At 34.1% G+C, this 15,914-nt stretch overlaps 1 protein-coding gene across 1 annotated transcript; it reads right to left on the bottom strand.

Moving 5' to 3' along the window:
- Window positions 1-11,280: 11,280 nt before the first annotated feature.
- On the bottom strand, window positions 11,281-11,631 carry LOC107814072 (uncharacterized). Its single transcript, XM_016639402.2, has one exon. The coding sequence runs from the start codon at window positions 11,629-11,631 to the stop codon at window positions 11,281-11,283; it is 351 nt and encodes a 116-aa protein (XP_016494888.1).
- Between the last annotated feature and the right edge of the window lie 4,283 nt (window positions 11,632-15,914).

Here is a 15,914-nt window from a genome sequence, read left to right as displayed (position 1 = left end):
TGTCTCCTACCTATCTACTTAATCCGAATGTGAATTGTTTCTGTTGGTTGTGATTGTTTACAATGTGTGTAATCGACTCGATTAAGTTCGTCGATTAGTTATATTACGAATTTTTCATTTCTGAAAATGTTAACTAAAACAGTCTGCTTCTATTGTTTTAGACTAATTATTGACAAATGTTGTAAATAGTCAATTGATTAATGCTCGTCAATTAAATCATGATTGTTTGTGAATCAGTGAATTCAAATGTATGCTGTATATGTTGTTTTCTGAACAGGGCATTGTCAGTATATTCACAATGCTCCTGTGTATGTTTGATCTTAGTTCAATTATAAGTTCAGTTTGCATTATTGTGCTGAACCCAGTGTAATATTGTCAAGTTTGAGTTCAAGTTTACAAATGATGATTAGATGTAATTGTGATAGAATGTTTACATTCTTAGGATTCAGTCCAGAACCTAAGAGAATTGGTTATAGCTGTGTTAAATCAGTTTGATAATTAAGTTTGAACAGATTTTTAAATCTGTTTTGTAAATTCTGTTATGATTTTTGCATTTAAGGCAGTAATAACAGTAATTACAATAGGATTTCAGGGACATTTCTAGGTATGAAACAGATAAAACAGTAAGGGTAATATGATATAATAGTGGGCTGATAATGGAGTGTTAATGGCTATTAGTTAATGATACTAATGGGGAACAAGGGATAATGGGTTGTTGAAAATCAGGGAAAAGTTAGCCTAATGGGATTTAAAGTGGAAAAACAAATTTTTAATGGAAATTTTCTGTTTGTAAAAGATAAAGGGGGTCCAGGCAGCACTTAAAAAGAAAGGGGCAGACCTGTATAAATACAGGAAGCTGGACAGATTATTGGGAGAGAGATTTTTAGGATTGAGATTTTGAAGAAAAGAAAAGAACTCAGATTTTGTTTAAAAGAAAAGAGAGGAAGAAAACGGAAAGAGAAATAGAAAAGAGAACATTCACACACACACACACAATCTGAAACAGATATAAAAGCAGAAACAGAAAATCAGAAATAAGGAATCCGAAACAGAAAGAAAATGAAATCTGAAATGCATTCTTTCTGGAATCTGTTGTTTGCTTGTGAATGTTGTTCAGTCCAAATCTGAAATTTTTCCTAAGTCTCTGTCACTGTTCATCTGGGTCAACGGGTCTTGTTCAGACTTGTTGTGTTATTGGTATATTCTACTGATTTTGTTATTGCTGCTACTGCTGAAATTTACTCCTTCCACCTTCATTTTCAGGTACATGTCTTTTAAATTTTAAGTTGGAAAGAGATTCAACATGACTCATCAATGAAGTTTGAATTGAAATTCTGTTTTCTATTTGTCCAAGTTCATCAATTTAAATTTCATTTTTTATTTTATGTTAATTAGTAGTGAATTCAATTTGATAGCTATGAGCTAATTGTCTTACTTAGAAAGTTCGTATAAAGATTTGTAATAATATTAGCTCATTATCTCATTAGTTTAATCATATTAAATTGTCAAAGTAGGGAATATGGCATGAATGTTGGTCATTATTTAATTTTGTTGTTGGTTAAGTAAAAAGTGATGTAGAAGTGCCAAGAAAACTACAGCAGGGATATTTATTCTTAAATAAGGTTAAGATGGTGTTGTTGGTATATCTTTATAAGATAATAGATGTGTGTATAAAAGTTGGCGAAAGGTGATATGATGTAGTTTATTACAATGTTAAAACGTTATGAATGTTTACGATATACAGTTAAGTTGCATGTAAGGAAAATTTATTGAATTAACTTGTATAATAATTCAGCCATTATAAACTCGATGCCTATCTACCTTCATAAGACAAATTGATCAAATAATTAGGCTTATTAGATTAAAAGCGAGTATATGAGAATGAAACGAGATGTATAAGTACCAATTGCAACACTTGATATCAATGGTAATTAGAAATAGAATTTGCATTAAGTAAATCATGAAATTTTTTTTTTGGAAAATATTTCCTTCCTTTATGAATCGTTCATTTTCAGTTTCATATGCAATTTATTCTTTGATATATATATATATATATGTCATATTTGTTTTTTTTAAAATAGTATTAATCATATTTTTATTCTGTCCTTTGAAATTGAATAGTTGGAATGAATATAACTTATATTCGGAAAATATAATCAACGGTCAACATTTAATAAATTGTAAATTCTTTTCAAAGAATTTAAGGGCACCTTAAATGGGAATTTATCATGATTTTCACATAAAAATGTATAGATATAATAAACAATTTGTGGAAAATCCCTAATATCATTACAAATATTTTGCGTAATTAGGGATACGTTCGCGTACCCTGATTATATATTTTTTTTTTTTAAAAAAAACTCGGATTATGTGTACGCGCAACTTCGAGCGAATATTTAATAAAAGGATTTTTCCAAAAGCGTTAAATCAATTTCACAAAAAAAAAAAACTGAGATGTACGGTTCACTATTCAAGAAAAACAAATATTCTTGATTCGACATAATTTCAAAAAATGATTGTTTAATAAATGTATTATCAAAAATTATTGTGTACACGTACGCGTGACACAATTCTGCATTTTTTTTAAAATTTATAACACGAATATACGTACGCGTAATTCGATTCAAAGAAGGGTCCTTAATCACAATAAGTAAAAGCGGTATAAATCACGTAACAAAAGTATTTAATCAAGACAATTAAGCCAATAATAAAAACAGTTAAGCGACCGTGCTAGAACCACAGAATTCGGAAATGCCTAACACCTTCTTCCGGATTAACAGAATTCCTTACTCAGGATTTCTGGTTCGCAGAATAATAAACAGAGTCATATTCTCCTCGATCCAGGGATTATAGTTGGTGACTTGGGACGCCTTAAAATTCCCAGGTGGCGACTCTAAAACAAATAAACAAATCCCGTTTCGACTGTCCTTCAATTGGAGAAAACTCCCCACGCACCCCGCGGGCGCGGTGAAAAGGAGGTGCGACAAAGGTCTCTCCACTCCACAAAGCTAATTAATGTTTCTTTGTATTTGGGTTTGTGTTTTGTTTTTTTTATAAGCTAATGAAATAGAAGCCAAAGGGTAGAAGAAGAAGAAGAAGAAGCATATTGCTCAGAATCCTAAAAGTTGAGAATGGTCTCAACTAGAAGCTTTAAATTTGAAATGTTTAACCAAGTTTTGACTTTTTAGTATTTGAACTCGGATTTAAATTTTTGATGATTTTGCTAGCTCAATTAGGTGATTTTGGACATAAGAGCGCGTTCGGAATGTGATTTGGAGGTCCGTAGTAGAATTTGGCTTGAATGGGCGGAAGTTGGAAATTTGGCGATATTGGTCGGCAATTGAAAATTTGATATTAGGGTTAGAATGGAATTTTGGAAGTAGGAGTAGGTTCGTGGTGCCATTTCTGACTTTTGTGTAAAATTTGAGGTCATTCGGACGTGATTTGATAGGTTTCGGTGTCGTTTGTGTGATTTGAAATTGAGGTCCCGAGGGGCTCGGGATGATTTCTGATGGTTAACAGAGAGTTTAGAATTTGGAAAATGCAGCTGAAGTTGTTGGTTCTGTCTTAACCGCACCTGCAGAGTTCGAACTGCATATGCGAGGTTCGCAGAAGTGAATTTAAGGCGCAAGTGCGCAGCTGCATCGCAGGTGCGGCTTGGTATCGCAGATGTGGTCAGGCAACCGCAGAAGCGGAAGCAAACTTTTTAATAAAATTTCGCAGAAGCGGAGCCCTCTTCGCAGATGTGATCCAACAAATGCGGAAATGGGACCGCATGTGCAGTTTTACTGGGCAGAAAACCCCAGCTCGAGGTTTTGTTCTCCATTTTCGATTTTGGGTTTGAAAAACTCGGAGAGAGGCGATTTTGGAAACGTTGGGGTAAGTGATTATAACCTATAATTGTATAAACTTCATGAATTTATGACTTTATTCATCATCTAATTGGGAATTTTAGCTAGAAATTTGGGAACTTAGGGTTTGAAAATTGGAGAGTTTGATTTGAGGATTGGAGGGGCCACATGGAGTCAGATTTTGATAAATTTCGTAAGTATGGACTCGTGAGTGAATGGACTTTCTAGTTTTGTGACTTTTGTCAGATTTTGAGACGTAGGCCCAGGGGCCGAGTTTGAACCAATTTCAGTTTCTTGGTCTAATTTGATAGTTTTTCTTGTGGAATTCATTCTATTAGCACATATTGATGGTATTGTACAGGTTTTGAATAGATTCGGAGCATTTGAAGACCGAGTCGAGGGGCAAGAGCATCACAGAGTAGAGATTTGATCGGTTCGAGGTAAGTAACGATTGTAAATCTAGTCCTGAGGGTATGAAACCCCGGATTTTGTGTCATGTGACTATTTTGAGGTGGTGCACATGCTAGGTGACGGGCGTGTGAACGTGCACCGTTGGGGAATGTGACTTGGTCCGTCCCATATTTACTGTAAAGTTGAACATTTTGTTGAAATTGCAGGATGCCACGTTAGGGCTTATGCTAGTGTTGTTTGGACCCTTAGAGGTCTTTTATTGCTATCCTCTCATTGTTTTCGATTGGAACTCTATACTCAGTCATGTTTATACTTATTTACATAACTCAGTCTCTATTACTCCGTTTTGATGCATCATATAAATGTTGTTTGGGCTGAATGCCTTGTTTTACTAATTTATGGCTGAGTGAGGCCGAGGTCCTGATTTGTGAGGATATTTATGGGATCGGGCTGCACGCCGCAACATGTTTTACTAATTTATGACTGAGTGAGATCGAGGGCCTGATTTGTGAGGATATATATGGGATCGGGCTGCACGCCGCAACATGTTTTACTAATTCATGACTGAGTGAGGCCGAGAGCTGATTGATTTATGCCATGATTGGCTTGTTTTAGCGCTTGGGCTGAGGGAGCCCCTCCGGAGTCTGCACACCCCTAGTGAGCGTAGGTACCTACTGAATGCGAGTGCCGAGTGCTGAGTGACTGAGACGCATGAGTGATGGTGAGGTTTGCCGAGGGGCTGTATCTGAGTGATGGTGAGGTTTGCCCAAGGGGCTGTATATTAGTGATGGTGAGGTTTGCCCGAGGGACTGTATATGAGCGATATTTACCCGAGGGGTTGTATACGAGTAATATTTACCCTAGGGGTTGTATACGAGTGATGTTTTCCCAAGGGGTTGTTTATGATTTCATCATTTTACTCACGTATGCATTGAACCTTGTTCTAAAATTGTTGAAAGATGTTTTCAAATTGATTTTAGGGGAACTGGAATTAAACAAGTTGATTTGATTCGAACTATGGTTTTAAAGGCACGCTGCATTTATTACTGAGTTTTTGTGATATGAACTCTACATGCATTATTGCTCATCATTACTTCTCAACCTTTATTTACTTTTGTTACTTACTGAGTTGGCGTACTCACGTTACTCCCTGAACCTTGTGTGCAAATCCAGGCGTATCTAGACACGGTAGAAGGTGTTGACTATTCCAGTTGCAGATTTTCTCGGAGATAGCAAGGTAGTTGCCTAGCGATCGCAGCCCTGCTCTTCGCCCTCTTATCTTCCTTTAGTTTTATTTAGTTATTTTTCAGACTATGTTAGTCTTGATATTGTCAGATAAATTGTAGTAGATGCTCATGACTAGTGACACTCTGATGTCGGGCTTTTTTCCGCACTTTGTTTTAATTTGAACTCTTTAATGAAGGTTTTATACTAAATAGCTTTGGAACTATCTTTGAAATGAAAATATCGATTTGTTTTGATAATGTGTCGGCTTGCCTAGTACCACCGATAGGAGCCATCACGACAGGGTTAGTTTTTGGTCATGACAGTAATAAATGAATATTAGTAGGCATTTGAATGCTTAAATGAGCATTATTTCATAGTTTTAATTAGGTCGAGGTTGAATCAAAATTCTCAACAATAAAATGAGTCCAGGGAACATGTAAACCCCTAAATGGCCTATAACCCAACCCAGGTCGACAAGCTTCCCATGCACACTGTGGATGATGTTGTTATATTAAATTAGCTTTCACGATATTTTTTAACTTTATATAAATTCTTAAAATTGTTTAGGGCTAATGAGTCAAAACTTTATGATATCAGTATGGAATCTTAGTTATCATGTTTTATGTATAGTTTATGAATCAATAAATATTTTTAGTTGGAGAAGATAGAGTAAATTCTACTTTACCCCTTAACCTTTAGTGTAGGGAAACACACCTCCTTCACCTTTTGAAAGGGAAATGGCACCCCTTTGACCAAAAGTCAACCAACAAACTAATAAATGATTGACGGAGGTTACCAAGGATTTTATGCTAAACCAATAACATTATTAACATATCACTGACCCTATTAAAATCACACTTCCGTAAAATTTTAATGCCAAAAAACAACTAAAACTCTAATAACAAGTTGTTCTTCTTGGCACACTTAGTTGACCTCTAGCAAATTAGTGTCTCATTAATCTTTTCTACTTTGTGCCCCTCTTTCCTTTTCTTTTGACCGTTTTTGTTCTCCTTCAACCCTCTCTTGTATTCGGACTTCTATAAATTTTGGTTTCAAAAAGATTCTCACATATATTAAAGAATAACACGTTATTTCAAACCAAATAAAAATAGTGTCAGATGAAACAAGCCATGAAGTTAAGCTTTTTTTGAATGACTATGTTTTTTGTTTAAACCGTTACCTGCGAAGTTGCAGCATACTAATTTATATAGGGTATATCCTCCATGAATTTTAAAGAATCTTATTATAAGCCAACGTAGTAAGAAACCAAGAAGCTTATATAAGATGTATGATGTATTAGTTGAATTATTTGTGGTATATTTTACTGTTTTGATGAATATTTATATATGCCTAAAGCATATATTAATTCCATCGTCAAACTTATGATTACATCTCTTACACATTGATATTGTACTTGGACAACATAAGCTGAAGTTTTCAATAATCTTAATGAGCTCAAAAGAAATGTTGTGGTTAAAAATTTCGACAATAGTTTCTAGGCTCTGGATACAATTAATTTATTTTGTTGGTTGATTTTTGGGCAAAGGAGGTTCCTTTCCCATTCAAAAGATGAAGGGGTTTTATTTTCCTACACTAAAAGGTTAAGGAGGTGAAGTCGAATTTACTCTAAAAATATTATATTTGTGCTCCTCGCATGTGATATATCATTATCTATCCTTGCTTTAACATAATGTTTAACTTCTTTTTATCCGAAGATATTAAAAATGTATCATTGTCATCAGTCATCCGAGAGTAATATATCACGAGTAAACTACATCAAAAACTTAGTGCAAACCATAAGTTAATATAGTTATATATACAGACATGTTTTTAAAAATTCAATGAGGGTTATTTATATAAATAGAAAAATATAATTCAAGGGAGTTTCTATGATACAAGATATTTTAAGTTAGTAACTAACAAAAAAATAGTTTAAGAGGGATTTACGCTGAGTTAAATAGCTGCGTATAGTGTCACATATCAAAAAATTTAGTTAATTAGGAGTGTGTACCAAATTCACATCTAAGAATTTAACGACAAGATTTTTAATATATAGGAGAATACAGTATAAGGGATTTTGGAAATACCGAATAATTTAAGTGATTGACAAAAACGTGATAGTTTAGGGGATTTTAGAGTATTCTCGCAAATTAAATGATCAATGTTAGCATAGAGTAATTACAATTCTGACCTCAATCGACCTTCAAATCATCAAATCTCACTTTTCCAAAATCATAGTGAAAAATCCTTAAATTTTCTCTTAAATTCACATAAACTAGGTGTAATAATCTGTGGGTAAGTAGTATCTATCATCAAAATTAAATAAACTTCACTTACCTCTTCAATTGTAGTGAAAAGTCTTCCAAAAATTGCCTCCAACCGATCTCCACAACTCTAAATAAATAAAAAATGACCAAACCTTTCGAAATATAAAGTTTGCCCAGTGATTCCGTATTTGTGCCCACTTAACCACATCTGCGGTGCCACTTCCGCTGTCAACTCATCGCATTTGTGATTCCCTTCTCAGCGCTGACCTTCCGCTTTTGTGGCTCAACATGCACTTCTGCTTTTGCTAACAATTCACCGCACCTGCGGTCCCTGCTCGACCATCCCAAATCCGCTTATGCGAAGGAATCTTCGCTTTCGTGATTGCGCATCAGCGCTCATTTGTTAGCACTTGCGGATCCAACCTTCCCCAACCAATCAACGCATATTCGACCAATCAGCCGCTTATGTGGCCTCACACCTGCGGCCTAACCATCGCAGGTGCGGAAGCGCCATAACTTAGGAAACTTCAGCAATGCAACCAAGTCTCAAAATGGTCCGCAATTAAATTGAAATGCACCCGGGCCCCCGAGACTCCATCCAATCACACCAACTAATCCCAAAACATAATACGAACCTGTTCAAGATCTCAAATCACCTTAAACAATATCAAAACTACGAATCACACCCCAATTCAAACCTAAGGAACTAATGAATTCTCAACTTTCAAAAATCGTACCGAACCATATCAAATCAACTAGTAATGACCTTAAATTTTGTATGCAAGTCCCAAATAACATAATAGATCTATTCCAACTCCCGGAACCATAATCTTATCCCGATATCAACAAAGTTAACTCTCGGTCAAACCTATCAACCTTCAACCCTCCAACCTTTGCTAATCCACGCCAAAATGACCAAGGAACTTTCAAATTCGGACATACACCTAAGTGTAAAATCACCATTCCAACCTAATGGAATACATAAAATGTTAAATGTAGTCAACTCTTCCAACTTAAAGCTTCTAAAATGAGAATCCCTCTTCCAAATCAATCTCGAACCGCTCGAAAAACGAAATCGGCCATACACACAAGTCATAATATATCATATGAAACTGCTCAAGGTCCCGAACCACCGAACGGAAATGTAAATGATCAAAACGACCTGTCGGGTATATGTGTGTGTGTGTGTGTGTGTGTGTTCTAGGTTTTTCTTCTGATCTCCATATTGGTTCCCTCTTAAATCTTCCTCTCTTGTTTTCTCTGTAATTATTTATTCTCTTTCTTATTTTAGTTATTTTTTATTTCTTACCCATATTATTGAAAGAACACCCATTTAAATATTTTTATTAAACCTAATCCTTATAGAGAATAAAGTTAAATCGATTGAAACTTGTTTATGTAATATAGAATTAGAGAATATTATTGCTGGACGATTGGTTTCTTGTTTGTAGAATATGGCTTTGTGTAATCTTATTTGTATATTATAAGATGATTTTAAAAATGCAACACTATATACCTTCATTTTTTTTCTTGCAAAGTGAATGCAAGCAAGGGCTTATTCAACTGTAATCTAGCAAAAAACATAATCACAATTAAAATTACAAATAACACATTGCATTAGATTCTATTTTGGCCAAAATACCTATAATTTATCAGTCACACCCAACGAAGGTTATTAATATATACAAAAATATAGTTCAGGAGAATTTTTAGGACATAAGATAGAGTAAGCTGATAACTAAAATAAGTTTAAGTGGGGTTTAGGCTGAGTTAAATAGCCACATGTCAAAGTTTTTAGTTAATATGAGCGTGTATCAGACGGACCTCTAAGAATTCAACGAAAGATTTTTTTTAACGAAAAAGGGCCTAAAATGCCCTTTTACTATATGAAATAGGACAGGCTAGCCCTCCGTTAAAAGATAGTCTCTATTTTGCCCTTGTCGTCAACAAACGGGCTTGTATATGCCCTCCATCACTAACGGAAGACTCATAAATCCATGTGGAATATATGTGAGGGCAAGTTAGACCTAGTTCGAATTGTACAGGGACATATATGAGTCAGTTATAATAGTCATTTCTCAAACACTTCACAGTTTCATATCAGTTTACTTAGTCATCTATTTGACAACACCAAATTAATTATCATAGCAAATAAACCCAGTCATGAACACAACAAATGAATGGCAATGACTTTATTAAATCTTTGTATAAAAACGTAAAGCTTCATTACATAATAAAAGACAACAATTAAGTCACAATAACACTAACATTACATATCATTTTGCACTGATCGAAAGAACATAACAAGACATCCCAATACCACACACATGAAAATTCACATCTTCTTCCGAAATTTAGCATCAAGCATAATGAGTACTCTAAATTGGTCACTTTCTTTATTAGAACATTTCTTTCCAATTCCAAGGCTTTTATTCCTCCATGATCGATGAGCATCATAACATTCTCAAGATCAATTTTCTTTAGCATTTCTTTCACGGATTAGAACTTTCTTTTCCTTCTTTAAACTACATATGAGATTTGAAACTCTAGGAGGAAGCTCTTCATCTTGCCATTCCCAATAGGAATATTTTTCATCCTAAAAACCAAAAATAAATAAAATAAATTTACAAGCAAATCGGAATAATTAAGAACCCATCAAAAAATTTACTTACCTCATGCTTCGGGCACTTGAAAAACCTCCTCCTAGCATTTAAAGGTGTCCATGCCATGAAATAATTGGCAGTAAATCCGTAATGACACCTCCTATTCGACCCATTTGAGCTACTAGAGCATTCCGACATTGTCTTTTGTTGTCTTTTGTTATGATTCGATCCATTTGAGCTACTAGGATTTAATAAAGTCATTGTCGTTCATTTGAATGTTTGTGTCTATGACTTAGTTTATTTGCTGCGATAATTAGTTTGGTGTTGTCAAATAGGTGTCTAAGTAAACTGATATGGAGTTGTGAAGTGTTTGAGAAATGGCTATTATAACTGACTCATATATGCCCCTGTACAATTCGAACTAGGTCTAACTTGCCCTCACATATATTCCACGTGGCTTTATGAGTCTTCCGTTAGTGATGGAGGGCATATACGAGCCCGTTTGTTGATGGCAAAGGCAGAATAGAGACCAACTTTTAACAGAGGGCTAGCATATCCTATTTCATATAGTAAAGGGGTATTTTTTTAAATATACAAGAGAATAAAGTTTAGGAGGTTTTTGGGACATCGAATAATTTAGCATATTCACCCAAAATTAAATGATCAACGTTTAGCATAGGATAATTGCAAAATCCTTCATTACTCAACTCGTACCAGGGACAAGATCCCTTATTCTCCCGATAAAATATTCAAAAATCTTCTTTTTCATTTTCATTAGTATAAACAAAGTGAATGAAGTACGTTTCTTATTTTTTGATCTCATTATTGATTGCATTTGACTTCTAATAATTTCAAGAATGTAAAGAAGAGCAAGCATGCAACACATCAATTGTCTTAATACATAATATTGGTTACAAATTACTATTGAGATGGTTCTTTGACAGGCTTCCCTTTCTCCCTTAGCTTGGCTATGGATTCTTTCATAGCTTCCTTTCTTCTCTTGCTAGCTAATACTTTTGCCATGACACCATTCATATTTGGGTCCTTTTTCTCCTCTGATGTGGGTGGGGGTGGTGGAGGCCTTCTTGCAGCAGCATTTGCATTGTTGTTACCTGCATTTAGCGCAACTCCGGCCAAGCCCAAGGCAAGACTCCTGCGAGAGAGAAGAGTTGTATCCAATTTTTTATCATGAAAAGCCAAAGGGATACTCTTCTTGGTTGATATTGAGGCCAATGTCGTAGCTGCTGCAATTGGAGACAATGACTGAGCCATAACTTTGCTTGGGCTGTTTGCTTTCTAAATGAATTGATATATTTCTACAAGTCAAGAAGACGAAATGTTCTTCTGTGGTCTTGGTGCGCTTGGATAATCAAGCAATTGGGATTCGAATTTTTATTGGTTGGTTCTTGATAAGTTGTTTTAGTGGGACCCTTTTTTTAGGGAGAAATTCAAAAATAGCTGGTTACAAGTGGTAATTAAAAAATAGTCACAGTTTCAAAAGTAATTGAAATTTAGCCATTTTTTATGTAAAAGATAAATATGAACAAAAACAATGTTCAAAATTCGAAAAATATTCCAGCATAATATGTTGGAGTTATGCTAGAATTTTATAATCTGTTGGAGTTCCAACATAATGTGTTGGAAGTCCATACACAAGTGCTTCAATCTCTAGTATATTATACTGAAATTTTCTGTGTGTTGGAGTTCCATCATAATATGCTGGAAGTTCATACACAGGTGCTCCAATCCCCAGTATATTATGCTGGAACTTTCCGTGTTATCACAAAATAGTGACTATTTTCAATAACTTTGCAAATACTATCTATTTTTTAATGGGATTTTTTCATTCCTATACACTATTTGAAACTTTATTACGAAAAATGTTCATGTTTTGGTATTTACCCGACTTAGACAAGTTTTGTTTACAAAATATATACATTTCACCTTAAAGGGCTCCCAATTCATTATTAGTGCCTTCAATCAAGGGACTTAGTTAAACCCTTTTCCTTCTTTTTTTTTTCTCCCTCTTCTCTTTCTTCTCTCCAGAATATTGGTACGGGATCTCTCCTGCGGTTGCTTTGAAACCTTGGGATCCATGAACAGATTTGTCTAGTAATCCATAAGCCCTCCTCTTGCTGACGAAAACACCTTAGTCGTGACTTTCTTAATTGCAAAAACAAGTAAAAAGTAAAAGAAAAATCGAAGAAGGTATACATCAAGCGATTCAAACATTAATTAAATTCCACTGAATTTATAACACACAAGCAACTACTAAGTTGTAAGGAAGATAAATGATCTATATCAGAAAGCAATATGAAATACATTGGAGAAAGGCTAATTAGGAAGGAGCTTTATTTAGTGATCGGGGATTAGATCTAATCACTATCGATGTCATTGTTGCTGTTGTCATGCCCATCGTGCTTCTTCTCATTTTTGTCTTTCTTGTCCTTTTTCTTCTTCTTCTCATCTTCGTCCTTGTGATGGTGCTCTCCATCTTCTACCCAGTTATATACAACTACAATATCATACCACTTAAATATAATTTTTATACAAATTTTATATAATATGTCTTTTGTATATTTTGTATCTGATTTATACATAGTAAGCACAAATTTCATATAACTAATTATATATACCGAAAAAGCCTAATTTTTTTAACATACTCTTAATTGCAGCGCCTCAATTTCACACTTAAAATTAGTCTGTTCGCATCTTCATATTTTCTCTATAAATAAACAAGTCAAAAATCAGTACCAATACACCCTTTTAAAAGTTTACAAAAGCAATTTCAATTTTATAAGAAAATAGATGAAAATAGCTTCAGATTCAACCACTTCTCTGTTCTTGACACTATTCCTTATTACACAAATACAATTTGTATACAATTTTATAAAATACATCTTTTGTACATTTTGTATCTGATTTATACATAGTAAAAATAAATTTCATACAACTAATTATATATTATACAACTTATCTACATCTTTCACACATTATTTCTATCCAGTTAAATACAACTACAATAACATACAACTTAAATACAAATTTTATACAAACTTTATACAATATGTCTTTTGTATATTTTGTATCTGATTTATACATAGGAATGAAGGACTTACAACTAATTATATATTATACAACTTTCACACATTATTTCTACCCAGTCAAGTACAACTACAATAACATACAACTTAAATATAAATTTTATACAAACTTTATACAATATGTCTTTTGTATATTTTGTATCTGATTTATACATAGTAAAAATAAATTTCATACAACTAATTATATATTATACGTCTTATTTACAACTTTCACACATTATTTCTACCCAGTTAAATACAATTACAATAACATACAACTTAAGTACAAATTTTATACAAACTTTATACAATATGTCTTTTGTATATTTTGTATCTAATTTATACATAAGAATGAAGGACTTACAACTAATTATATATTATACAACTTATCTACAATTTATCTAGAATTTTCATACATTATTTCTACTCAGTTATATACAACTTAAATATATTTTTTATACAATGTTGTACAACTTTCATACAATAGTTAAATGAATAAAAGAAAAATAAATAAACAACAAAATACAATTTTTCTACAATTTTTCCATAATTTTACTACAATTTCTGCAATATAATGTATGTCATGCCTTCTTCTTCTTCTTCTTCTTCATCATCATCTTCTTTCAATCTGAAATTCAGCCAAAATCAAGTCTAATCTTCACCAAAACCCCTCAAAATTGAGATATAAACTTCAAATCATATTCCCAATTATTTGCAACAACACCCAATCCAAACAAATAATGATTTTTGAAAACCCAAATTCGAATTCAAAGCTTCAAAGCTTTTTAATGGCTGTCAATGGTGGAATTGCTCCTCTCTTTTCCTTTGCTTTACATTACTGAAATTTAAGATTGCGAGATAGAGAGAGACGTAGAGAGAATTCTCAATTCTTTGCAACAACATTCAATCCAAACAAACAATGTCTTTTGAAAACCCAAATTCGAATTCAAAACTTTTTAATGGTTGTCAATGGTTGAGGGGTTACAGATTTTCGCAGGTTTTAGAAGAGGAAATAGTGGGTGATTGAAGAGGAAATCGTGGGGTGTGGTTTGATACGTGGGTGAGGAGTGGGATTTGGAGAGAGAAACTTGGGGAAATGAGAATATACGGTAGAGTTAAATTAGGAGACTAATTAATACCATTAAAATACATAAAATATACATAAATGATAATTAGGTATATAAAAGGTAATTATATTAAAAGTTAAGCATGGAGGGTAATAGAGTTTACTATATGACATAGAAATGTAAAAATCTCTTTTTTAATTACCTGTCCGAAAATTGACAAGTCCGTGCTACTTTGACTTCTTTCTGATATCCGAAGACGTAAACTTTGCAGTACGTTTACAATCGACCCACGACCCAAGTAAGGCTGTATTGTGGGTCGGGCCTAGCCCGGGACCATTAGCAAACGGGCCGGTTCAAACGGGTCGGTCCCTACCGGTCCTAAAAGCCCACTGTGGGCCGGTCCTCACCAAATAGACCGCGAGCCCGGGACCGTTTAGCCCGGGATCGGCAGGCGGGCCTGGGCCAGTTTAACTGAGCCAAACGAGCCAAACGACTATTTTCAAAAAAAAAAAAAATTAGAAATTGGGCAATGATTTTATATTTAAAAACTAGTCGTTGGCCTGCCAATTTAGCTGTTTAGATTTTTAATAAATAGTTATTTGGCCCCCAAACTTTGTTTTAACCAAACTTTTTATAATTACACTTTTTCTCTATTCTCAACTATAAATACCCCTCATTCTTTCATTTTTACTCACAAATTCATCAATCTCTCTCATTTCTCAAACTCAAATTGAAGCATTCAAGTCTTCACTCATCTCTCATTTCTCAAACTCAAATTCTTAATTCAAGTTAAATCATGCCCGGTGATTCTAGATTGCGCCCATTTGTTTTGGAACACTTTAATGTGGTAGAAAGAAATGAAGAAGTTTACATAATAAAGTGCAAGAACTGTGGTCGAGTCTACACTCATCGTCCAAAATTGGAGGGCACATGCTGTTTAAGGAAGCATATAAAGAGTTGTCTTGCGCGTTCTTCAAACATTCGTATTTAAGATTTTAAGTAATTTGAGACAATCTGTGTTATTTTAAAATTATTAGACGTATTATGCTTAACGTTTTAGTTTTGTTAGATTAATTTGAAGTATTATGTTGAAGATATTGAACTTTAATTTGAATTATTAAATGTAAACTTTAATTTGCCGTTTTAATACCGAATCTTTATATATATATATATATATATATATATATATATATAATTTACAAGAAATTGCTTTAGATAAAAAAAAATTCAAAAAAAATAGCCCGGAACACTTAGGCCCGGGACCATATGGGTTTAGGCCCGTAGTGGGCCAGTTCCACCCTCCAGGACCGCTAAGCCCAGGACCATTTGGCTCGGAATCGCCAGAGACCGACCCGCCAGAGCCCGGGACCGTTTGGCCCGGCCCGTTTAGCCCATTTAGGCCCGG

Source organism: Nicotiana tabacum, chromosome 11 (assembly GCF_000715075.1).
Source record: "Nicotiana tabacum cultivar K326 chromosome 11, ASM71507v2, whole genome shotgun sequence".
Classification (NCBI taxonomy): domain Eukaryota; kingdom Viridiplantae; phylum Streptophyta; class Magnoliopsida; order Solanales; family Solanaceae; genus Nicotiana; species Nicotiana tabacum.
This window is presented reverse-complemented; position numbering and strand designations above follow the sequence as displayed.

What these genes read in the sequence shown, in the direction of transcription:
- LOC107814072 (XM_016639402.2), bottom strand. Translation starts at nt 11,631, where the DNA reads ATGGCTCAGTCATTGTCTCCAATTGCAGCAGCTACGACATTGGCCTCA.